The sequence below is a fragment of the Oncorhynchus tshawytscha genome, linkage group LG04, assembly GCF_018296145.1.
Source record: "Oncorhynchus tshawytscha isolate Ot180627B linkage group LG04, Otsh_v2.0, whole genome shotgun sequence".
NCBI classification, from domain to species: Eukaryota; Metazoa; Chordata; class Actinopteri; order Salmoniformes; family Salmonidae; genus Oncorhynchus; species Oncorhynchus tshawytscha.
The window spans coordinates 2,587,799-2,615,039 of NC_056432.1; the positions used below are offsets into that span (position 1 = coordinate 2,587,799).

Sequence of the window (27,241 nt, forward strand, 5' to 3'; positions counted from 1 at the left end):
GTCCACTACCCCCCTACACAGCCACATGGTACAGTCTACTACCCCCTACACAGACACATGGTACAGTCTACTACCCCCTACACAGACACATGGTACAGTCTACTACCCCCCACACAGCCACATGGTACAGTCTACTACCCCCCCCACACAGCCACATGGTACAGTCTACTACCCCCCCCACACACATACACAGCCACATGGTACAGTCCAGGGTTACTAGGGATTTTCCAGTGTCATGGCTAGAATGAGCATTCAGTTGAACGGCGCTCTGACTTGTCCCTCTCCGTGTATCTCCTCTGGTGACCCTGTGTGGTAGTGGAGGTTGGGGCCCACGGTGACCCTGTGGTTAACCAGCCGGCGGAGGCCAACCAACCCAGTGTGGGTAGTCCCGGTAGCGGCGCAGTCCGCAGCCCGCTGCTCCGACAGAGACGGGTCATCTGCTATGAGGAGGAGATCAGCGATGATGATGATGATGAAGACGATGCAGGTGAGGTTCGTGTTGGTCGAAACATGTTGGTGTGGTTGACTCGAAATGTTGTATTTGTCTCACTAATTTTATGAAGAGATCCCTTTTTGGGTATTTTTGTTCAGTTCCTGTGCATCAGTTGGATGTGCATTAAACCCTCTCCATTATTTATTATTTATTTCTCTCTCTCTCTTTCTCTCTCTCTCTCTCTCTCTCTCTCTCTTTGTCTCTGTCTCTCTCACTCTCTCTTTGTCTCTGTCTCTCTCCCTCTCTCTCTCTCTCTCTCTGTCTCTCTCTCTTTGTCTCTCTCTCTCTCTCTCTCTCTCTGTCTCTCTCCCTCTCTCTCTGTCTCTGTCTCTGTCTCTCTCTCTCTCTCTCTCTCTAGTGACCCCGCCGGTCCACCGGATGGCTGGTCGTGGCACGACACCCGTGGTGCTTGCTGACTCTGGTACTGTGATCGCTACATCATCAGTTGAGGTGGACGAGGGATCGCTCTCCCCGCTCTACGGAATCTCTCTGGGGTCAGAGGAAGGGGTCGGGGAAGGAGGGTCTAGCCCCACGACAGGCCCTAGTAACCTGGGTGTGAGGAAGGACCTTCAGGGCCCCCTGGAGCCCAAGCGCTCCCCTAAGCTGGAACACAAGGCTGTGACCCGCGTCAAGAGCATGATGAGCATCGAGGCCCAGCCAACTAACCAGCAGAACCAGAGAACCAAAGGAGAGGAGTCTCCGACCTCCCCATCCTCCCAGTTTCTGGCCCCTCAGCCTGGGGTAGGTTCCAGCTGCTCCTTAGGACGGCCTGGTTCTAACCCCAACCCCCTCTGTAAGAAGGGTGAGGCCTGCAGCGAGCTGGCGGGGGTCTGCACCATCGACAAGGTGGTCCTGAGGAGGAGTGAGGAGGAGTCCTTCGGTCTGGACCTGGAGATCAAGTCTTCTCCTCTGAAGGTGGTGATCACCGGACTGAGGCCTGGAGGAGCGGCCGAGAGGGTACGTCTACCGTCTTCCCAGCCTGGAATCCAAACTGATATCTCACCGTATCCGTTTGGATTCCAGGCTAATGTCAACACAGACGTCAAAAATCCACCAGGTTAATCACCACTCGTATAATGAGTCAATCAGAAGTCAACAGACTTTATGTATCTAACTGCAGTACACTGCAATATAAAACTATTACTCTGGCTGTCTGTTCCTTGTCCTAATGTCTTCACCTACCATTACATAACATAATGATGTATCTGATCTGTACACTGTCCCCTTTTTATGACCTCATACACTGTCCCATTTTTATGACCTCATACACTGTCCCATTTTTATGACCTCATACACTGTCCCCTTTTTATGACCTCATACACTGTCCCCTTCTTTGGACCTGTGAACCTTATGACACGTGACCCTGGTTGCAGGAATCCCGGGGTAGGATGTGTGTGGGAGACGAGATCATATCGATCGGGGAAACTCCCGTGGGCTCCTCTTCCTACCACGACGTCTGTGAGCTCATGCACAACCTTCCTGTGACGCTCAGGCTAGAGGTCAAGAGGCCTGTGTCAGGTGAGACCATGTCAACCTTCACTAAGCACCCTGGGGAATCAAACAACCCGTCATTTGACGTCATGCCTTTTATAAAATGCTGTCGTGCAGTGACATCATATCTGCCCTGTGACAACCACCTATTCAGATTTGTATAAGTGACGTTACGTCGTGAAACATAACAGATGTGGAGCTACCCGTCAGTAGCATGGAAGGTACAGGAAGTACGTTGGCGGTTATAATCTGTCGTATCATCCCTATGATAGCGTTATAACAGCTGAACCTGGCATGTTGAACTATTTCCTCCTCAATACTAACTGAATAACGGAATCAACTGTCCAGCATCTGGAACGAGAGACTCGCCCTAACCTGGGTGTTGTTCCTAACCTGGGTGGTGTCCCTACCCTGGGTGGTGTCCCTAACCTGGGTGGTGTCCCTAACCTGGGTGGTGTCCCTAACCTGGGTGGTGTTCCTAACCTGGGTGGTGTCCCTAACCTGGGTGGTGTCCCTAACCTGGGTGGTGTTCCTAACCACCTGGGTGGTGTCCCTAACCTGGGTGGTGTTCCTAACCTGGGTGGTGTCCCTAACATGGGTGGTGTCCCTAACCTGGGTGGTGTTCCTAACATGGGTAGTGTCCCCTAACATGGGTGGTGTCCCTAACCTGGGTGGTGTTCCTAACATGGGTGGTGGTGGTTCCTAACCTAGGTAGTGTCCTTAACCTGGGTGGTGTCCCTAACCTGGGTGGTGTCCCTAACCTGGGTGGTGTCCTAACTAACCTGGGTGGTGTCCTAACCTGGGTGGTGTCCCTAACATGGGTGGTGTCCCTAACCTGGGTGGTGTCCCTACCTGGGTGGTGTCCCTAACATGGGTGGTGTCCCTAACCTGGGTGGTGTCCCTAACCTGGGTGGTGTCCCTAACCTGGGTGGTGTCCCTAACATGGGTGGTGTCCCTAACCTAGGTAGTGTCCTTAACCTGGGTGGTGTCCCTAACCTGGGTGGTGTCCCTAACATGGGTGGTGTTCCTAACCTGGGTGGTGTCCCTAACCTGGGTGGTGTCCTAACCTAAGTGTCCTTAACCTGGGTGGTGTTCCTAACCTAGGTAGTGTCCTTAACCTGGGTGGTGTCCCTAACCTGGGTGGTGTTCCTAACCTAGGTAGTGTCCTTAACCTGGGTGGTGTCCCTAACATGGGTGGTGTTCCTAACCTAGGTAGTGTCCTTAACCTGGGTGGTGTCCTAACATGGGTGGTGTTCCTAACCTAGGTAGTGTCCTTAACCTGGGTGGTGTCCCTAACATGGGTGGTGTTCCTAACCACCTGGGTGGTGTCCCTAACATGGGTGGTGTTCCTAACCTAGGTAGTGTCCTTAACCTGGGTGGTGTTCCTAATCTGGGTGGTGTTCCTAACCACCTGGGTGGTGTTCCCTAACATGGGTGGTGTTCCTAACCTTAACTGGGTGGTGTTCCTAACCTGGGTGGTGTTCCTAACCTGGGTGGTGTCCCTAACCTAACATGGGTGGTGTTCCTAACCTAGGTAGTGTCCTTAACCTGGGTGGTGTTCCTAATCTGGGTGGTGTCCTAACATGGGTGGTGTTCCTAACCTAGGTAGTGTCCTTAACCTGGGTGGTGTTCCTAACATGGGTGGTGTTCCTAATCTGGGTGGTGTTCCTAACCTGGGTGGTGTTCCTAACCTGGGTGGTGTCCCTAACCTGGGTGGTGTCCCTAACATGGGTGGTGATCCTAACCTAGATAGTGTCCTTAACCTGGGTGTTGTTCCTAATCTGGGTGGTGTTCCTAACCTGGGTGGTGTTCCTAACCTGGGTGGTGTCCCTAACCTGGGTGGTGTCCCTAACATGGGTGGTGTTCCTAACCTAGGTGGTGTCCTTAACCTGGGTGGTGTTCCCTAACCTGGGTGGTGTTCCTAACATGGGTGGTGTTCCTAACCTAGGTGGTGTCCTTAACCTGGGTGGTGTTCCTAATCTGGGTGGTGTTCCTAACCTGGGTGGTGTTCCTAACATGGGTGGTGTTCCTAACCTGGGTGGTGTCCCCTACCCTGGGTGGTGTCCCTAACCTGGGTGGTGTTCCTAATCTGGGTGGTGTTCCTAACCTGGGTGGTGTCCTTAACCTGGGTGGTGTTCCTAATCTGGGTGGTGTCCTTAACCAGGGTAGTGTCCTTAACCTGGGTAGTGTCCTTAACCTGGGTGGTGTTCCTAACCTGGGTGGTGTCCCTAACCTGGCTAGTGACCTTAACCGGGGTGGTGTTCCTAACATGGGTGGTATCCTTATCCTGAGTGGTTTTCCTAACCTGGGTGATGTCCATAACCTGGGTGGTGTCCCTAACCTGGGTGGTGTCCCTAGTATGGGTGGTGTTCCTAACCTGGGTGGTGATCCTATCCTGGGAGGTGTCCCTAACCTGGGTAGTGTCCTTAACCTGGGTGGTGTTCCTATCCTGGGTGGTGTTCCTATCCTGGGTGGTGTTCCTAACCTGGGTGGTGTTCCTAACCTGGGTTGTGTCCTCAACCTGGGTGGTGTCCTTATCCTGAGTGGTGTTCCTAACCTGGGTTGTGTCCTTAACCTGAGTTATGTTTCTTATCAGGTATCACTGATATTATATCACATATCCAACAAACATCAGATCAACATCAAGATCAGGGATCCCTGAAGGAAGGAAGCATTTAAAGGGATAGTTAACCTGAATGACAACAGCTCACTCAGTCGAAAATTTGCTCAAACTTGACAAAAATGAACTCTGGTTTTAAAGTGTTTGATCAGGACCCCTTGTGAACTACTCCCCTACAGCAGTTATTAAGAGCACAGGTCTGTCTCCCCCCCCCCTCCCCCCCCCACCTCTCCTCCCTAACGCTACCTTCCCTAAGATGTAGGATCTCAGCTGGCTCAGCAGTCTGCCCCCTGCTGGCAGTACCCTAACCCTGCACCCCAAAGGGAACGTCACGCTGCTGGCTTTGTATCCATGGTGACTATCCGTTCATTTACCTCAGTAGTGGCTAGAAGCTGCCCAGTAGTGAAGGTTTGGGGGAGTCCTCCGCCGCTAACCGCTTTGTTAGCTAGCATTAGCTGTTAGCTTTCTTTAGCTATAGTCAACGTTTAGATTTGTGTCGTTTTTGCATGGCTTTTTTTGTTGTTGTTTTGGGACGTGGTGGGATTCCTGTGGGTTGCTTATGTTTGGTCACAAAGCAGAAACAAATAAATATGTATTCCTAGGAATCAGGGTATTCTTAAACTATGGGTCGGGACCCATATTGGTCCCTGGGCATGTGAGAGGTGGGTGGGGAGTTATGATGAGTATACATCTATAATCACACATTATTTCCTCTTAATTTGGATCACGGGAAGATGGACAGTTTCTAATTTGGGTCTCGAGGCTGAAAAAGTTTAAGATCCGCTGAATTAGATTCAGAAATGTGACTTTATGTGACAACATGAGCAGATACAGCAGGAACACCAACCTACCGAACCAATCTGTGTGTCTCTGTCTGTGTGTCTCTGTCTGTGTGTCTCTGTCTGTGTGTCTCTGTCTGTGTGTCTCTGTCTGTGTGTCTCTGTCTGTGTGTCTCTGTCTGTGTGTCTCTGTCTGTGTGTCTCTGTCTGTGTGTCTCTGTCTGTGTGTCTCTGTGTCTCTGTCTGTGTGTCTCTGTCTGTGTGTCTCTGTCTGTGTCTCTGTCTGTGTGTCTCTGTCTGTGTGTCTCTGTGTCTCTGTCTGTGTGTCTCTGTCTGTGTGTCTCTGTCTATGTCCCTGTCTGTGTGTCTCTGTCTGTGTGTCTATGTCTGTGTGTCTCTGTCTGTGTGTCTCTGTCTGTGTGTCTCTGTCTATGTCCCTGTCTGTGTGTCTCTGTCTGTGTGTCTCTGTGTCTCTGTCTGTGTGTCTCTGTCTGTGTGTCTCTGTCTGTGTGTCTCTGCCTGTGTCTCTATGTGTCTCTGTCTGTATGTCTCTGTCTGTATGTCATTGTCCCATACATACATAATTTATTCAATTTCTACATTGGGATCTACATCGACATGACCATAACTTTTTCTTGGGATCAGTTTGGCCTTCTAGATCATAATGAATATGACTATATGGACAGGGGAGGACCTGATCATAATGAATATGACTATATGGACAGGGAGGACCTGATCCTAGATCATAATGAATATGACTATATGGACAGAGGAGGACCTGATCATAATGAATATGACTATATGGACAGGGAGGACCTGATCCTAGATCATAATGAATATGACTATATGGACAGAGGAGGACCTGATCATAATGAATATGACTATATGGACAGGGAGGACCTGATCCTAGATCATAAGGAATATGACTATATAGACAGAGATGACCTGATCTTAATGAATATGACTATATGGACAGGGAGGACCTGATCCTAGATCATAATGAATATGACTATATAGACAGAGATGACCTGATCATAATGAATATGACTATATGGACAGGGAGGACCTGATCATAATGCATATGACTATATGGTCAGGGAGGACCTGATCCTAGATCATAATGAATATGATTATATGGACAGGGAGGACCTGATCCTAGATCACAATGAATAAGATGATATGGACAGAGAGGACCTGATCCTAGATCATAATGAATATGACTATATGGACAGGGAGGACCTGAGCCTAGATCATAATGAATATGACTATATGGACAGGGAGGACCTGAGCCTAGATCATAATGAATAAGATGATATGGACAGGGGGAGGATCTGATCCTAGATCATAATGAATATGACTATATGGACAGGGAGGACCTGATCATAATGAATATGATTATATAGACAGAGATGACCTGATCATAATGAATATGATTATATAGACAGAGATGACCTGATCATAATGAATATGACTATATAGACAGGGAGGACCTGATCATAATGAATATGACTATATGGACAGGGAGGACCTGATCCTAGATCATAATGAATATGACTATATGGACAGGGAGGACCTGATCCTAGATCACAATCAATAAGATGATATGGACAGGGAGGACCTGAGCCTAGATCATAATGAATATGACTATATGGACAGGGAGGACCTGATCCTAGATCATAATGAATATGATTATATGGACAGGGAGGACCTGATCCTAGATCACAATGAATAAGATGATATGGACAGAGAGGACCTGATCCTAGATCACAATGAATATGACTATATGGTTCTGCTGGGCTGTGGACCAAACAGGCTGCTGGTTCTGCTGGGCTGTGGACCAAACAGGCTGCTGGTTCTGCTGGGCTGTGGACCAAACAGGCTGCTGGTTCTGCTGGGCTGTGGACCAAACAGGCTGCTGGTTCTGCTGGGCTGTGGACCAAATAGGCTGCTGGTTCTGCTGGGCTGTGGACCAAACAGGCTGCTGGTTCTGCTGGGCTGTGGACCAAACAGGGGCTGCTGGTTCTGCTGGGCTGTGGACCAAACAGGGGCTGCTGGTTCTGCTTAGATTAGAGAGTTTGAAGTTGCTTGTGGAACAGAGGGAACATATACGCTGGCAGAGGATAGCAGGAATGTTGATATCTAAAACAGAACCCATATGTCAGCTCACTTCCTGGTTTTGTTTGACGTTATTGGTGCTTTAGGTCACATGATTGGTATTAATGACTATCCCGTTAAACACTGGTGTCCAATCGCTCAGTTTTCCACTCTCTCGTGTATGGCTTGATGACACAAGGTCATTGAGATGAATGATGGTGTCATATTGAGTTGAAGAATGAACATCTGGAGAGAGTGAGGAAATCTAGTTGGTATGTCAAGAAAATAGTGTTTTCTTTTAACATGTTGTCACACTCCAGTTACTGAAATAATGTAACAGCCATGTTTTTATTGTAGTAATTACAGTGTTACCTTAACGGTATAAGAGCAACTTATAAAGCAAAGTTGTATCGAACAAAAATGTCTCACTGCCCCTTTAATTCATTAAGTCCGATCTTCCTCCCACAGCTGTAGATCGCCTCTCCAGCCTCATGATGTCATCGGGGAGTTGTGATGTCATCGAACCCTCCGTACTGGATCAGTCCAGAACTTCCCAGGAGGCCAATGGGGGTTATCCAAATCCAGGAATTCCCTCCTCCTCCTCCTCCTCCTCCTCCTCCTCAGCAACAAATCACAATTTCAAACCCACAGCCCCAACCAACCACAGCAGTGAAATACCTGTCACCTACATCGATGACGTCATAACCGAACTAAGTTCCTCCGATGTTGAGAGTGTGCTCTCGTCCAAAACCCCCAAAGCCCCTTCAGAAGCACAATGTACTGAGACTACATCCTGCAAGTCAGCTCTAGACAGCAAGGCCCTGCCAGAGAAAGACAATAGTAATGTCCAGACTCCTCCAACACGGCCCAGTCAGTTGGACTTCTCTGTCTTGGACTCTGGAAACAATGGTCGCCTCTTGCCTGTGGGTAAAACATTCTTGAACAATTACTCCAGAAACTTTAGCAGTAATCTCACAGACGAGGGGAAGAATGCTCTTTCAAACGGGGTGGAGAAACCACCTGGTGCCTCTGCCGCCTCAAAGTGCCACATGTACAACCTGGTCGATGACAGCGATTCAGAGAGTGAAGACACGGTCACCGACAACAGCCATGGCACTGCCGGCGATAACAAACCGGGGAGCCGCGTTGTCGGCGCTGAGCCACAGGACACAGATTCTGATGAGGAGGAAGTGGAGATTTGTTACAGTGAGTCCCAGCGGCCCAGCACTCTGAGCCAGGCAGCGCTGACTCACCCAACAGATGGGCCATTGTCTCCCCGGCTCTCTATCCCTATCTCTGGCTCTGACGGCAGCCACAATACAAAGGAGTCTGGGCCCTTTGATGTAGTACTAGACTCTGCTGCTTCTGCCACGTCTAATGCTGCTATGACGGCAGCTACTCACCCTGCTGCTGCCTCTCAGCAAAACAAAGACTGCTCTGTGGTAACAACAACCCAATCCAACCCTATCACTTCCCCCTCGCTGTCTCAGAGTCTATCTGGCTCGCAGTCCTCAGGTGTCTGTTTGACTGCAGAGTCTAAAGCTTCCCCTTGCCAAATGGTGCACCCCCAGTCTTCCAAGGACACAGATTCTGTACCCACTCCAGGCCCGGCAAGGTCTTCAGAATGCTTTGCCAATGGGGTTAGTGGCAGCAACTTTGCTACACCTGTGATAAAACCCAGCCAGGCAACTTCTGTTGTAGCAGCTACCCAAAGCCTCACCCCACGGAGTCAGGAGAGGACAGCCAGGCCGACATCAGGTAAACTATCTAATAGTACATCATCGTCATCATCATCATCAGCAGTATCCCATTCAACAGCGGCGAAGGCAATGCCCTCCAACTATAGTAGATCTGGGTCATCGAGACCATCTCTAACAACGACAAGAGACAAGAAGGGAGAGAAAGTTTCCCTGGAACCCAGGTTGGTCCAGAATAACCCTACTAGTCTTCCGATGTCCAAACTGAAGGGGCTCAGCATTAAGAGTAAGAACAAAACCCAGCAGCAGCTTTCCCCGAAACCAGCCAGCGCCGAAAGTCCGGCAGTCCTCAGGAAAGCAAGCAAAACTTCCCCGCTCCAGTCCCCCAAACTGCAAGCTAAGAAGGTAGACTCTCCTCTGCTAACCAGAAAGGCAGCAGCCTCATCTAGCAGCTTAAAGACGGGCAAACAGTTGGATCTGAGCAGAATCAGTAGCAGGAGCCTCACCTCCCTCAAAGCAGGTGACCGAACACAGGACAAGTGCAACCCCAAGTCCAATCCCACAACCACTACCACGTTGGAGGCAGCACAGTCAGCTAAGTTGGAGCTTCACACTAACAAAGAGGAGCAAGTGACATCAGCTACTGCTACGTCCAAGGAACAACCGGAATCAGTCCCAACTACCCAGAGGTCTTTCATTGAGGTGCGACTCTCATCTTCCTCTTCTACTCTTCCTTCCTCCTCATCGTCTACGCCAGTTCTGATGCGAAAGGAAACTGTGAATTCAAAGAATTACTCAATTACTCAAACGACTCATATATCAGATATTACGTCACACGTCAATGGAAGTGCAGTAGAGACCAATCTCAGGCCTGCTGCCCCTGACTCTGTGTGTAATCCAGAAAACATCACTACAAATGATTCAGCAGTGAACTCAATAGGCCTAGAATCCGTAGATGTGGTTCCTTTGCCTATAAACAATGGTATCATAAACATCTCTCTTGGAAACTCCTGTCTAACAGATATGGCTGTGGAAAACCTGAAAGCCAACAAGTCCAAACTGAAGATGATGGAGCGCCGTAGTTTCTCCACGGACAACAGCACCCCCGGGGATCCCAACCCCTTCTCTGTCCGCCAGAGGATCAAGTCCTTCGAGAACCTGGCCAGCTTCGACAAGCCAGCGCTCAAATGTATCGAGATCCAGTCCTTCGCTCAGTCCTATGCTCTGACGGCAACGTTGAAGCCTCCTCTTAACCGAAGACTGTCTGGTTACATGTCCGGCTCGGTGAACTCCATAGACTGCCGCTCGCTACGAAGAAGCTTCAGCTCATGCGTCGACAACTTTAACGTCTCAACCCCCTTGACCCCTTTGTCGCCTCAGCTTCGCAAGTCGCCGTCAAATCTGACTCTCCCGAACTTTGACATTTTGACACAAAGCTGCAGCACAAACGAAGCTCCACTTGGACAAACACGGGACGAACTCGCGGACGGTGAAATCTCCAAAATGTTGCCCCCAGGGGTGTGACCCTAACTCCTCAAACGCCCCCGGTGATGCGGCACCGCCAGGCTCGGGGCCACGCTAACCTGTCCCGATCTAGATTGAGGGAGCTCAGGGCCATTAGCATGCCCGACCTGGACAAGCTGTACACCGATGACTTCTCCAGCAACCCAGGGACCAACGGCACATTTAAGACGGAGCTGGAGATCCACCCAGCCAGGTTCACAGAGGCCCTCCAGAACCAGTCAGGGTGCTGTCAACTGCCTGCTGAACCCACAGGTGTGCCCCCGACCAGGGCCAGTCGGAGCGACGGTGGGGCCAGCCAGGACGCCATTCAGGGGGAAACCAACGGTCAAACAGATCTCAGCAGCTGGTCCATCAGGTGAGTAAAAACACCAACCATCTCTATATGTTTCTATTTCTACAATGTGAATCAAATATCCAATCCTTAACTTTCCCAAGATTTCAGACAGACAGAGACAGACACATACGAGTAAAGCAGTGTCACTTCTATAGTATTTATTATATTTCAATGTTTGATTTTATTTCTTCTTTCCAGTTTGACAGTGCTGGCTGGCTCTCCGGTGGAGCAGAGTAAGCTGCAGACGGTCTTGGCCTCGCTGACCTCCAAGACCGATGTGTTGGCCCTGCTACAGGAGGCCAAAGCTCTCTCTCAGGTAACCAAACACAGTGTTTGTTTAGGTCACAGATGTATTTCTGTTGTCTTTACTGAGTGTTGAGTGACAGGAGTTGGTATTAACAGATCTGGATCGAGGCTAGAGGACAGGAGCGTGAACGATATGTCTGAGACAGTATTTTCATCCTTGTCTTGAAAGCTCACTTCCTGTGTCTCTGTGTGTGTGTTGCGTCTGGTCCCCCCTCTACCCTAGGTTAAAGATGATACCCACTTTGTAGTCTTCTCCAAAGAAGAGGGTTCGGGACTTGGTTTCAGCATCGCTGGAGGAGTGGACCTTGAGCAGAAGTCTATATCTGTAAGTACAGTAGTGTGTTTTGTATTTTAGCAGAAACGCTATTTGGATATTTGAGCAATGTAATGTGGCATATTGTTAGGGAATCTATTTTAATTAGAAAATATGTCACATTTAGCTAAAAGGGGATTATGTTGGATTTTCTTCCTACAGATCTACACAACCTGTTCCACATGGCACACGCACTTTTGGCAGCAATTACAGCTATAAACCATTTAGAATGTCAAATTACAGCTATAAACCATTTAGAATGTCAAATTGCAGCTATAAACCATTTAGAATGTCAAATTACAGCTATAAACCATTTAGAATGTCAAATTACAGCTATAAACCATTTAGAATGTCAAATTACAGCTATAAACCATTTAGAATGTCAAATTACAGCTATAAACCATTTAGAATGTCAAATTGCAGCTATAAACCATTTAGAATGTCAAATTACAGCTATAAACCATTTAGAATGTCAAATTACAGCTATAAACCATTTAGAATGTCAAATTACAGCTATAAACCATTTAGAATGTCAAATTGCAGCTATAAACCATTTAGAATGTCAAATTACAGCTATAAACCATAGAATAACAACCCACAAAATACCCAGGAATGTGGCTGCCTAAATATGGTCATTTAGAATGTCAAATTGCAGCTATAAACCATTTAGAATGTCAAATTACAGCTATAAACCATTTAGAATGTCAAATTACAGCTATAAACCATTTAGAATGTCAAATTACAGCTATAAACCATTTAGAATGTCAAATTGCAGCTATAAACCATTTAGAATGTCAAATTACAGCTATAAACCATTTAGAATGTCAAATTACACCCCAGAGTGTCACAGTCATCATAATGAGGAGACCAAGGCGCAGCGTGGTAAGCGTCCATCTTCTTTAATTAAAGAACGAACAGTAAACAAAACAAACAAAACAACAAAATGAACCATGAAGCTAATATGGCTAGTGAAGAACAGGCAACTAAACATAGAATAACAACCCACAAAATACCCAAGGAATGTGGCTGCCTAAATATGGTCCCCAATCAGAGACAACAATAAACAGCTGCCTCTGATTGAGAACCAATCCAGACAGCCATAGACATATAAACACCTAGACATACAACAACCCCTAGACAATACAAAACCCCCTTGACAATACAAAACCCCCTAGATAATACAAAAACTAAACAAACTACCCTTGTCACACCCTGACCTAACCAAAATAATAAAGACAACAAAGATAACTAAGGTCAGGTCTTGACACAGAGCTTCCACCAAGTAGGACCTCTGGGGTGTGAAGACATACGAATTAATTTATTAACATTTTCTATACTTTTTCTTTCACTTTGAAAATGTGGAGCATTTCTGTTGGGAAGAAATCAAATTTAAAGGGGATTAATGTCAAATTAAATTTAGAAAAATTCCCAAACTCCGCTGATTAGTTTGAGTGTCTGTCAGAGTGCCCACCTCTCTCACTCAGAGGAGAGCAAGTATCCAGGGGACGTCAAACATTCAGGGGACGTCAAACATCCGGACGTCAAACATCCAGGGACGTCAAACATCTGGACGTCAAACATCCAGGGACGTCAAACATCTGGACGTCAAACATCCAGGGACGTCAAACACATCTGGGCGTCAAACATCCAGGGGCGTCAAACATCCAGGGGACGTCAAACATCCAGGGACGTCAAACATCCAGGGGACGTCAAACATCCAGGGACGCCAAGCATCCAGGGGACGCCAAACATCCAGGGACGCCAAACATCCTGGGGACGTCAAACATCCAGGGATGTCAAGCATCCAGGGGCGTCAAGCATCCAGGGGCGCCAAACATCCAGGGGACTTCAAACATCCAGGGGCGTCAAACATCCAGGGACGTCAAACATCCAGGGACGTCAAACATCTGGACGCCAAACATCCAGGGACGTCAAACATCCAGGGACGTCAAACATCCAGGGGAGGTCAAACATCCAGGGGCGCCAAACATCCAGGGGACGCATCAAACATCCAGGGACGTCAAACATCCAGGGGCGACAAACATCCGGGGCGTCAAACATTCAGGGGCGTCAAACATCCGGGGACGTCAAACATCCGGACGTCAAACATCCAGGGACGCCAAACATCCAGGGACGCAAACATCCAGGGACGCCAAACATCTGGGGACGCCAAACATCCAGGGGACGTCAAACATCCAGGGACGCAAACATCCAGGGGACGTCAAACATCCAGGGACGCCAAGCATCCAGGGGACGTCAAACATCCAGGGACGCCAAACATCCTGGGGACGAACGTCAAACATCCAGGGACGTCAAGCATCCAGGGGACGTCAAACATCCAGGGGACGTCAAACATCCAGGGGCGCCAAACATCCAGGGGACGTCAAACATCCAGGGACGTCAAACATCCAGGGGCGTCAAACATCCAGGGACGTCAAACATCTGGGGACGCCAAACATCCAGGGACGTCAAACATCCAGGGACGTCAAACATCCAGGGGCGCCAAACATCCAGGGACGCAAGCATCCAGGGGATGTCAAACATCCAGGGGCGTCAAACATCCTGGGGACGTCAAACATCCAGGGACGTCAAGCATCCAGGGGACGCCAAACATCCAGGGGCGCCAAACATCCAGGGGACGTCAAACATCCAGGGACGCCAAACATCTGAACGTCAAACATCCAGGGGCGCCAAACATCCAGGGGCGCCAAACATCCAGGGGACGCCAAACATCCAGACGCCAAACATCCAGGGACGCCAAACATCCAGAGACTTCAAACATCCAGGGACGTCAAACATCTGGACGTCAAACATCTGGACGTCAAACATCCAGGGACGTCAAACATCTGGACGTCAAACATCTGGACGTCAAACATCCAGGGACGTCAAACATCCAGAGACGTCAAACATCCAGGCTGCTGCACAGGCCCGTATGCACAGTCTCGTCTAGAGCTCCTGGTTAAATTGTACAAAAAATTTATCTCTAAATAGTTTTTGTTTGGAAAAATGCACCATAAATGTATTTACGTACGTGTATTTTAGTATTATACAGGTAGAAAGATTTTTAAAGTATTTTTCTGCTCTGGACAAAAATGGAATCAAAATACTTCAACAGACATCATCCTGTGTCCTGAAAAAGAAAAGATGGGCGTTAAATGCAATAATACACGTATTTTATGATATATAACCTCATTTGCATGTTTGCATAACATATTTTAGAAAATGTTTATTACAAAAAAAAATGTATATTGGTGTCTACATTTAACTGGTAAAAGTTGATTGTGATATGATTAAGAGGGGGAAAGTACCCTATGAGAGTGTGGTATCTGACCTCAACCAAGTAAACACTGCAGACAAAATGTGCTGTGGTTGATTTATTTTGATGATATGCTCGAAATCACCAAAACGGGTTCGCCCTCCTTGTGTACGTACTGGTTCTACACTGAGTTTACAAAACATTAGGAACACCTGCTCTTTCCATGACATAGACTGACCAGGTGAGTCCAGGTGAAAGATATGATCCCTTATTGATGTCACTTTTTAAATCTACTTCAATCAGTGTCAATGAAGGGGAGGAGACAGGTTAAAACATTTTTTTTTAAAGTATAGAATATGTTCTAAATGAATAAAAAACACACAAAAAATATGATTTCTTCTTGATTTCTTGATTGCGTACACTCTTCACACCCCAGAGTTAATACTTGATGGAAGTGGCTCGCTGTAGCTCTACCTGGCTCTCCCTGAGAGAGAGAGGGTGCTCTACCTGGCTCTCCCTGAGAGAGAGAGACAGAGACCGAGACAGAGACAGAGACAGAGAGAGAGAGAGAGAGAGAGAGAGAGAGAGGTGCCCGTGCTGTAACTGGCTACCTGGCTCTCCCTTTGAGAGAGAGGTGCCCACGCTGTAGCTCTACCTGGCTCTCCCTTTGGCTCTCCCTGAGAAAGAGAGAGGTGCCCACGCTGTAGCTCTCCCTTTGACCTGGCTCTCCCTGAGAGAGAGAGTTCCCCACGCTGTAGCTCTACCTGGCTCTCCCTGAGAAAGAGAGAGAGAGAGAGAGAGAGAGAGAGAGAGAGTGCCCATGCTGTAACTCTACCTGGCTCTCCCTTTGAGAGAGAGGTGCCCACGCTGTAGCTCTACCTGGCTCTCCCTGAGAAAGAGAGAGAGAGAGAGAGAGAGAGAGAGAGAGTTCCCCACGCTGTAGCTCTACCTGGCTCTCCCTGAGAAAGAGAGAGAAAGAGAGAGAGAGAGAGAGAGAGAGAGAGAGAGAGTTAGAGAGAGATGGCTCTCAAGAGAAGACAGGCTATGTGCTCACTGCCCACAAAATGAGGTGGAAACTGAGCTGCACTTTCTAACCTCCTGCCCAATGTATGACCATATTAGAGAGACATATTTCCCTCAGATTACACAGATCCACAAAGAATTCGAAAACAAATCCAATTTTGAAAAACTCCAATATCTACTGGGTGAAATTCCACAGTGTGCCATCACAGCAGCAAGATTTGTGACCTGTTGCCACGAGAAAAGGGCAACCAGTGAAGAACAAACACCATTGTAAATACAACCCATATGTATGCTTATTTATTTTATCTTGTGTCCTTTAACCATTTGTACATTGTCAAAACACTGTATATATATATATAATATGACATTTGTAATGTCTTTACTGTTTTGAAACTTCTGTATGTGTAATGTTTACTGTTAATTTTTGTTGTTTTTCACTTTATATATCCACTTGCTCACTTGCTTTGGCAATGTTAACACATGTTTCCCATACCAATAAAGCCCTTGAATTGAATTGAATTGAGAGAGAGAGCTGCCCACGCTGTAGCTCTACCTGGCTCTCCCTGAGAGAGGTGCCCACGCTGTAGCTCTACCTGGCTCTCCCTTAGAAAGAGAGAGAGAGAGAGAGAGCTGCCCACGCTGTAGCTCTACCTGGCTCTCCATTTGAGAGAGAGGTGCCTATGTTGACAGACTGTGAAGACTGTATAAGAGCTGTGTAGACTTCCACTAAGGCCCTGCAAAATGTTTAATTTTAACTCCACCCACTGGCCAGGTCCATCGTGTCTTCTCCAAAGGGCTAGCTGGCCTGGAAGGTACCATTCAGCAGGGGGACAGCGTCCTGTCCATCAACGGCAGCAGTTTGGAGGGGACGTCCCACGGAGAAGCCCTGTCCTGTCTCCACCAGGCTAGACTGTCCTCTCAGGCCCTGGTGGTCTTTCGCAGGGGGAAGGACAGTGAAGGACACATGTCCCCAAGACACCACGACCTGTACCACCGCACAGGGCGAAGCTACTCCCCAGGGTGCAGAGACAACGGGCCTGAGACAGCTAGACCAGGTATGGGGGGGGAGAAGAGAGAGAGAGAGACAGACAGACAGTACCAGTCAAACAGTTTGGACACAACATACTCATTCCAGTGTTGACTAGTGTGTGTGTGTGTGTGTGTTTGTGTGTGTGTGTGTGTTCCAGTAGAGAGAGACAGACAAACAGACAGACAGACAGACAGACAGTGCCAGTCAAACGGTTTGGACACAACATACTCATTCCATTGTTGACTAGTGTGTGTGTGTGTGTGTGTGTTCCAGTAGTGGTGGAAATGGGTCCTGACGGGGCTCTGAGGATACAGCTCCTGAAGACATCAGCTGGTCTGGGCTTCAGTCTGGAAGGGGGCAAAGCCTCGGTGCATGGAGACCGCCCCCTCAACGTCAAACGAGTCTTCAAAGGTCAGCGCACACACACACAAACACACACACCCTCAGGACCGAGTCAGGAAACTCTGGTCTAGGCAGTATGTTTCTTCAGGACTGGGCTTGTGAGTCAGTGTCAGTACATGTTCACCAGATGTCGCCAGTGACCAGCGTGCTTGTCAGAACAGGCAGGGTCAGTAAGTTTGTCTGCCAACACAGACATCACAACGAGGAGAGGCAGTGCAAGTCAAGGAAAATCACACGCAGTATCTATTACAACAGGGTTTCATAGAGACACAACCAAAGTCCTTCTTTATTTAACAAAAATAAATAAATACTCTTGACACATTAAACTACTCCTCTGTAGTTTACTCTCTGTACCTCTACTCTGTGAAAACACAAGGCGTGTTCATTAAATGTATGGGTAACATTTTACTTCAAGTGATAGTTCAGGATTTTTAGCAATGAATCCCTTTATCTACTTCCCCAGAGTCAGATGATCTAATGGATACTTCCCCAGAGTCAGATGAACTAATGGATACTTCCCCAGAGTCAGATGAACTAATGGATACTTCCCCAGAATCAGATGAACTAATGAACTAATGGATACTTCCCCAGAGTCAGATGAACTAATGGATACTTCCCCAGAATCAGATGAACTAATGAACTAATGGATACTTCCCCAGAGTCAGATGAACTAATGGATACTTCCCCAGAGTCAGATGATCTAATGGATACTTCCCCAGAGTCAGATGAACTAATGGATACTTCCCCAGAGTCAGATGAACTAATGAACTAATGGATACTTCCCCAGAGTCAGATGATCTAATGGATACTTCCCCAGAGTCAGATGAACTAATGGACTAATGGATACTTCCCCAGAGTCAGATGAACTAATGGATACTTCCCCAGAGTCAGATGAACTAATGGATACTTCCCCAGAGTCAGATGAACTAATGAACTAATGGATACTTCCCCATAGTCAGACGAACTAATGGATACTTCCCCAGAGTCAGATGAACTAATGGATACTTCCCCAGAGTCAGATGAACTAATGGTTACTTCCCCAGAGTCAGATGAACTAATGGATACTTCCCCAGAGTCAGATGAACTAATGGATACTTCCCCAGAGTCAGATGAACTAATGGATACTTCCCCAGAGTCAGATGAACTAATGAACTAATGGATACTTCCCCAGAGTCAGATGAACTAATGGATACTTCCCCAGAGTCAGATGAACTAATGAACTAATGGATACTTCCCCATAGTCAGATGAACTAATGAACTAATGGTTACTTCCCCAGAGTCAGATGAACTAATGGATACTTCCCCAGAGTCAGATGAACTAATGGATACTTCCCCAGAGTCAGATGAACTAATGAACTAATGGATACTTCCCCATAGTCAGATGAACTAATGGTTACTTCCCCAGAGTCAGATGAACTAATGGATACTTCCCCAGAGTCAGATGAACTAATGGATACTTCCCCAGAGTCAGATGAACTAATGAACTAATGGTTACTTCCCCAGAGTCAGATGAACTAATGAACTAATGGTTACTTCCCCAGAGTCAGATGAACTAATGGATACTTCCCCAGAGTCAGATGAACTAATGGATACTTCCCCAGAGTCAGATTAACTAATGAACTAATGGATACTTCCCCAGAGTCAGATGAACTAATGGATACTTCCCCAGAGTCAGATGATCTAATGGATACTTCCCCAGAGTCAGATGAACTAATGAACTAATGGATACTTCCCCAGAGTCAGATGAACTAATGAACTAATGGTTACTTCCCAGAGTGAGATGAACTAATGGATACTTCCCCAGAGTCAGATGAACTAATGGATACTTCCCCAGAGTCAGATGAACTAATGGATACTTCCCCAGAGTCAGATGAACTAATGGTTACTTCCCCAGAGTCAGATAAACTAATGAACTAATGGATACTTCCCCAGAGTCAGATGATCTAATGGATACTTCCCCAGAGTCAGATGAACTAATGGTTACTTCCCCAGAGTCAGATAAACTAATGAACTAATGGATACTTCCCCAGAGTCAGATAAACTAATGAACTAATGGATACTTCCCCAGAGTCAGATGAACTAATGGATACTTCCCCAGAGTCAGATGATCTAATGGATACTTCCCCAGAGTCAGATGAACTAATGAACTAATGGATACTTCCCCAGAGTCAGATGAACTAATGGATACTTCCCCAGAGTCAGATGAACTAATGAACTAATGGTTACTTCCCCAGAGTCAGATGAACTAATGGATACTTCCCCAGAGTCAGATGAACTAATGGATACTTCCCCAGAGTCAGATGAACTAATGGATACTTCCCCAGAGTCAGATGAACTAATGGATACTTCCCCAGAGTCAGATGAACTAATGGATACTTCCCCAGAGTCAGATGAACTAATGGATACTTCCCCAGAGTCAGATGAACTAATGGATACTTCCCCAGAGTCAGATAAACTAATGAACTAATGGATACTTCCCCAGAGTCAGATAAACTAATGAACTAATGGATACTTCCCCAGAGTCAGATGAACTAATGAACTAATGGATACTTCCCCAGAGTCAGATGAACTAATGAACTAATGGATACTTCCCCAGAGTCAGATGAACTAATGGATACTTCCCCAGAGTCAGATGAACTAATGGATACTTCCCCAGAGTCAGATGAACTAATGAACTAATGGATACTTCCCCAGAGTCAGATGAACTAATGGTTACTTCCCCAGAGTCAGATGAACTAATGGATACTTCCCCAGAGTCAGATGAACTATTGGATACTTCCCCAGAGTCAGATGAACTAATGAACTAATGGTTACTTCCCCAGAGTCAGATGAACTAATGAACTAATGGTTACTTCCCCAGAGTCAGATGAACTAATGGATACTTCCCCAGAGTCAGATGAACTAATGGTTACTTCCCCAGAGTCAGATAAACTAATGAACTAATGGATACTTCCCCAGAGTCAGATGATCTAATGGATACTTCCCTAGAGTCAGATGATCTAATGGATACTTCCCCAGAGTCAGATGAACTAATGAACTAATGGATACTTCCCCAGAGTCAGATGAACTAATGAACTAATGGTTACTTCCCCAGAGTGAGATGAACTAATGGATACTTCCCCAGAGTCAGATGAACTAATGGATACTTCCCCAGAGTCAGATGATCTAATGGATACTTCCCCAGAGTCAGATGAACTAATGGTTACTTCCCCAGAGTCAGATAAACTAATGAACTAATGGATACTTCCCCAGAGTCAGATGATCTAATGGATACTTCCCTAGAGTCAGATGAACTTGGATACTTCCCCAGAGTCAGATGAACTAATGGTTACTTCCCCAGAGTCAGATAAACTAATGAACTAATGGATACTTCCCCAGAGTCAGATGATCTAATGGATACTTCCCCAGAGTCAGATGAACTAATGAACTAATGGATACTTCCCCAGAGTCAGATGATCTAATGGATACTTCCCCAGAGTCAGATGAACTAATGAACTAATGGTTACTTCCCCAGAGTCAGATGAACTAATGGATACTTCCCCAGAGTCAGATGATCTAATGGATACTTCCCCAGAGTCAGATGAACTAATGGATACTTCCCCAGAGTCAGAAGAACTAATGGATACTTCCCCAGAGTCAGATGAACTAATGGATACTTCCCCAGAGTCAGATGAACTAATGGATACTTCCCCAGAGTCAGATGAACTAATGGATACTTCCCCAGAGTCAGATGAACTAATGAACTAATGGATACTTCCCCAGAGTCAGATGAACTAATGGATACTTCCCCAGAGTCAGATGAACTAATGAACTAATGGATACTTCCCCATAGTCAGATGAACTAATGGTTACTTCCCCAGAGTCAGATGAACTAATGGATACTTCCCCAGAGTCAGATGAACTAATGGATACTTCCCCAGAGTCAGATGAACTAATGGATACTTCCCCAGAGTCAGATGATCTAATGGATACTTCCCCAGAGTCAGATGAACTAATGAACTAATGGTTACTTCCCCAGAGTCAGATGAACTAATGAACTAATGGTTACTTCCCCAGAGTCAGATGAACTAATGGATACTTCCCCAGAGTCAGATGAACTAATGGATACTTCCCCAGAGTCAGATGAACTAATGGATACTTCCCCAGAGTCAGATGATCTAATGGATACTTCCCCAGAGTCAGATGAACTAATGAACTAATGGATACTTCCCCAGAGTCAGATGAACTAATGAACTAATGGTTACTTCCCCAGAGTCAGATGAACTAATGGATACTTCCCCAGAGTCAGATGAACTAATGGATACTTCCCCAGAGTCAGATTAACTAATGAACTAATGGATACTTCCCCAGAGTCAGATGAACTAATGAACTAATGGTTACTTCCCCAGAGTGAGATGAACTAATGGATACTTCCCCAGAGTCAGATGAACTAATGAACTAATGGTTACTTCCCCAGAGTGAGATGAACTAATGGATACTTCCCCAGAGTCAGATGATCTAATGGATACTTCCCCAGAGTCAGATGAACTAATGGATACTTCCCCAGAGTCAGATGAACTAATGGTTACTTCCCCAGAGTCAGATAAACTAATCAACTAATGGATACTTCCCCAGAGTCAGATGATCTAATGGATACTTCCCCAGAGTCAGATGAACTAATGAACTAATGGATACTTCCCCAGAGTCAGATGAACTAATGAACTAATGGTTACTTCCCCAGAGTCAGATAAACTAATGAACTAATGGATACTTCCCCAGAGTCAGATGATCTAATGGATACTTCCCCAGAGTCAGATGAACTAATGAACTAATGGATACTTCCCCAGAGTCAGATGAACTAATGAACTAATGGTTACTTCCCCAGAGTCAGATGAACTAATGGATACTTGAGTCAGATGAACTAATGGATACTTCCCCAGAGTCAGATTAACTAATGAACTAATGGATACTTCCCCAGAGTCAGATGAACTAATGGATACTTCCCCAAGTCAGATGATCTAATGGATACTTCCCCAGAGTCAGATGAACTAATGAACTAATGGATACTTCCCCAGAGTCAGATGAACTAATGAACTAATGGTTACTTCCCAGAGTGAGATGAACTAATGGATACTTCCCCAGAGTCAGATGATCTAATGGATACTTCCCCAGAGTCAGATGAACTAATGGATACTTCCCCAGAGTCAGATGATCTAATGGATACTTCCCCAGAGTCAGATGAACTAATGAACTAATGGATACTTCCCCAGAGTCAGATTAACTAATGAACTAATGGATACTTCCCCAGAGTCAGATGAACTAATGAACTAATGGTTACTTCCCCAGAGTGAGATGAACTAATGGATACTTCCCCAGAGTCAGATGAACTAATGGATACTTCCCCAGAGTCAGATGATCTAATGGATACTTCCCCAGAGTCAGATGAACTAATGGATACTTCCCCAGAGTCAGATGAACTAATGGATACTTCCCCAGAGTCAGATGAACTAATGGATACTTCCCCAGAGTCAGATGAACTAATGGATACTTCCCCAGAGTCAGATGAACTAATGATCTAATGGATACTTCCCCAGAGTCAGATGACCTAATGGATACTTCCCCAGAGTCAGATGAACTAATGATCTAATGGATACTTCCCCAGAGTCAGATGAACTAATGATCTAATGGATACTTCCCCAGAGTCAGATGAACTAATTGGATACTTCCCCAGAGTCAGATGAACTAATGGATACTTCCCCAGAGTCAGATGAACTAATGGATACTTCCCCAGAGTCAGATGAACTAATGGTTAGCGCAATGGCTGGAAGTCTATGGGGATCTACTAGGATATCACTACTTAGTAATTGTAACTTCCTCCAGACTTAAAAATGGGACCCACATGTTCATCTGACTCTAGGGAAGTAGCCAATATCCCTTTAAAGCCAACCAGTATTATGATAATGTTATAATACATTATAAGACTTGTCATAAGCATGTACAGTATTACCCCTTATATTGGCTTATTATTTTGACTAACCATGTTCTCCTCCCATCCTCTAGGTGGTGCTGCGGAGCTGTCGCGGGTGGTGGACGTGGGGGATGAGGTACTGGAGGTGAACGGGAGCTCGCTGCAGGGCCTCATGCATTACGACGCCTGGAACATTATCAAGACTGTCAGCAAAGGCCCCGTGCAGCTTGTCATCAGGAAACCACGGACCTCTGTATAACTCAACAGACATATCGACTGGACATACAAAGAACCCATGTGTCAGTCTGGTTGACGTGTAACCTGACACCCATAGAATGAATACGTCAGTCTGGTTGACGTGTAACCTGACACCCATAGAATGAATATGTCAGTCTGGTTGATGTGTAACCTGACACCCATAGAACTCATGTGTCAGTCTGGTTGACGTGTAACCTGACACCCATAGAATGAATACATCAGTCTGGTTGACGTGTAACCTGACACCCATAGAATGAATATGTCAGCTTGGTTGACGTACAATGGATAAACATACAGGGTTAAACATGGGATTTCTGTATGGCTGATGTACTACACAGACATATCTTACACAACTCCAAGGTGACCTAACTACAATGGAGAAATGTCAAACTTTTTTTTTTTACATATTCGAACGAGGCAGACAGACATGTTGGGCTAACATTGCAGGGTTATTCTCCCCCAGAGTAAATTTGGTCCGGGATGGATCTATGTCATACAGCGTGCCAAAACCAGATCATGGAACGACAGAAGCGTCTTGGACAAGAGATACTTTCACTTGTTTTTCTGATTTACTTTTCTATGACGTCACCTTGTGATGATGTTTTTAATATGGCTGACCTACTCAGGCGGTGGTGCTGTACTGTACTGTGCAGGATTACAGTGCATTCGGGAAGTATTCAGACCCCTTGATTTTTTGACACATTTTGTTATGTTACAACGTTGTTCTAAAATGGATTAAATACATTTTTAAAATCCTCAGAAATCTGCACACAATATCCCATAATAACAAAGTGAAAACAGGTTTTTGGATTTTTTTGTGATTTCAGGAAGAAAAATCTTTTTAAAATACCTTATTTCCATAAGTCAGACGTCAGACTCTTTGCTATGAGACACGAAATTGAGGTCAGGTGCATCCTGTTTCCATTGATCATCCTTGAGATGTTTCTACAACTTAGAGTCTACCTGTGGTAAATTCTATTAATTGGACATGATTTGGAAAGGCACACACCTGTCTATATAAGGTCCCACAGTTGACAGTGCATGTCAGAGCAAAAACCAAGCCAGGAGACAGGATTGTGTCAAGGCACAGATCTGGGGGAGGGTACCAAAAAATGTTTGCAAGCCTTGAAGGTCCCCAAGAACACAGTGGCCTCCATCATTCTGAAATGGAAGAAGTTTGGAACCACCAAGACTCTTCCTAGAAATGGCCACCCGGCCAAACTGAGCGATAGGGGAGAACGGTCTTGTTCAGGGAGGTGACCAAGAACCCGATGGTCACTCTGACAGAGCTCCAGAGTTCCTCTGTGGAGATGGGAGAACCTTCCAGAAGGACAACCATCTCTGCAGCACTCCATCAATCAGGCCTTTATGGTAGAGTGGCCAGGCGGAAGCCACTCCTCAGTAAAAGGCACATGACAGCCCGCTTGGAGTTTGCCAAAAGGCACCTAAAGACTCTTAGACCATGAGAAACCAGATTCTCTGTTCTCGTGAAACCAAGTTTGAACTCTTTGGCCTGAATTCCAAGCGTTACGTCTGGAGGAAACCTGTCACCATCTCTACGGTGAAGCATGGTGGTGGCAGCATCATGCTGTGGGGATGTTTTTCAGCGGCAGGGACTGGGAGACTAGTCAGGATCAAAGGAAAGATGAACAGAGCAAAGTACAGAGAAACCCTTGATGAAAACCTGCTCCAGAGCACTCAGGACCTCAGACTGGGGCGAAGGTTCACCTTCCAACAGGAGAACGACCCTAAGCACACAGCCAAGACAACGCAGGAGTGGCTTCGGGACAAGTCTCTGAATGTCCTCGAGTGGCCCAGCCAGAGCCCGGACTTGAAACCAATCGGAAATCTCTGGAGAGACCTGAAGATAGCTGTTCAGCAACACTCCCCATCCAACCTGACAGAGCTTGAGAGGATCTGCAGAGAAGAATGGGAGAAATTCCCCAAATATAGGTGTTCCAAGCTTGTAGCATCATACCCAAGAAGACCGAAGGTTGTAATCGGTGCCAAAGGTGCTTCAACAAAGTCCTGAGTAAAGAGTCTGAATATTTATGTAAATGTTATATTTTTTTTTATTTTAAAAATGTGCTAAAATTTCTAAAAAACTGTTTTTGCTTTGTCTTCATGGGTATTGTGTGTAGATTGATGAGGGGAAAAAACAATTTTGATCAATTTTAGAATAAGGTTGTAACCTAACAAAATGTGGAAAAAGTCAAGGGGTCTGAATACTTTCTGAAGGCACTGTACATCCGTTATCAATATACAGTAAATAGTATAGTTTAGTATTGTATAGTATAGTTTAGTATTGTATAGAGGTTGTATAGTATATTGTATAGTTTAGTATAACTACTGTTCATAGTTTTACTCTAGATTTTAGAAGAGGACAAACATGCAGTTTTACACCTCTTGTTCATATAGAATCATATCAAACATGCAAATGATAACAATAATCAAATCAATGTTGTTTCGTTTTGCTGTTAGCATCAATGCTAACTGGCAAGGTACTGCTAATCAACTGTCACTGTTGTACAATGAGACTTTTAATACTGCCCTCCAAAGGCAAAACGCAGTAACTACATTTATTTTCTTACTGTAAAATCTGACTTCAGTTCTTTTTCTGTCTAGACAGCCATTTCTGACACACCATGATATATTCTGATCAACTGTCTTGTTCTTGTGTCAGGAGAACGACATACAACATCAATCAGATAATATAACTGACCATTACAACAGAGCCTTTGTCCGGCAGACTACAGTAAACAGGTTTTCCATTACAACAGAGCCTTTGTCCGGCAGACTACAGTAAACAGGTTTTATTTTCCACTGGAAATGTGATTATTATTTTAGGAATATTATAAAATCGTTGCTTTGCCTTTCAAACTTTTACTCCTTATTTGAACCAACCATATTATCTGTCACCCTGTATCTGTCACCCTGTATCTGTCACCCTGTATCTGTCACCCTTTATCTGTCACCCTGTATCTGTCACCCTGTATCTGTCACCCTTTATCTGTCTCCCTATTATCCGTCACCCTGTATCTGTCACCCTGTATCTGTCACCCTATTATCCGTCACCCTGTATCTGTCACCCTTTATCTGTCACCCTTTACCTGTCTCCCTGTATCTGTCTCCCTGTATATGTCACCCTGTATCTGTCACCCTTTATCTGTCACCCTGTATCTGTCTCCCTGTATCTGTCTCCCTGTATCTGTCTCCCTGTATCTGTCACCCTGTATCTGTCACCCTGTATCCGTCACCCTGTATCTGTCACCCTGTATCTGTCACCCTGTATCTGTCACCCTGTATCTGTCACCCTGTATCTGTCACCCTGTATCCGTCACCCTGTATCTGTCACCCTGTATCTGTCACCCTGTATCCGTCACCCTGTATCTGACCAAATGTGATACCTACCTGTGTCAAAAAGACTCATGTCAAAGAGACTCATGTCCAAGGGACTTATGTCAAAGAGACGTATGTCAAAATGACTCATGTCATAGAGACTCATGTCATAGAGACTCATGTCATAGAGACTCATGTCATAGAGACTTATGTCAAAGAGACTCATGTCAAAATGACTCATGTCATAGAGACTCATGTCATAGAGACTCATGTCATAGAGACTCATGTCAAAGAGACTCATGTCAAAGAGACTCATGTCATAGAGACTCATGTCA

At 45.9% G+C, this 27,241-nt stretch overlaps 1 protein-coding gene across 1 annotated transcript in view; it reads left to right on the plus strand.

Moving 5' to 3' along the window:
- Positions 1–24,540, plus strand: part of pdzd2 (PDZ domain containing 2) — a 129,596-nt gene extending 105,056 nt beyond the window's left edge. The window contains 10 exon segments of the mRNA XM_042321241.1: positions 317–487; positions 852–1,450; positions 1,867–2,011; positions 7,946–10,695; positions 10,698–11,053; positions 11,231–11,348; positions 11,562–11,663; positions 16,703–16,985; positions 17,234–17,371; positions 23,402–24,540. Coding sequence (XP_042177175.1) covers positions 317–487; positions 852–1,450; positions 1,867–2,011; positions 7,946–10,695; positions 10,698–11,053; positions 11,231–11,348; positions 11,562–11,663; positions 16,703–16,985; positions 17,234–17,371; positions 23,402–23,568 — 4,829 coding nt within the window. The 3' untranslated portion in view covers positions 23,569–24,540.
- The last annotated feature ends 2,701 nt before the right edge of the window (positions 24,541–27,241 follow it).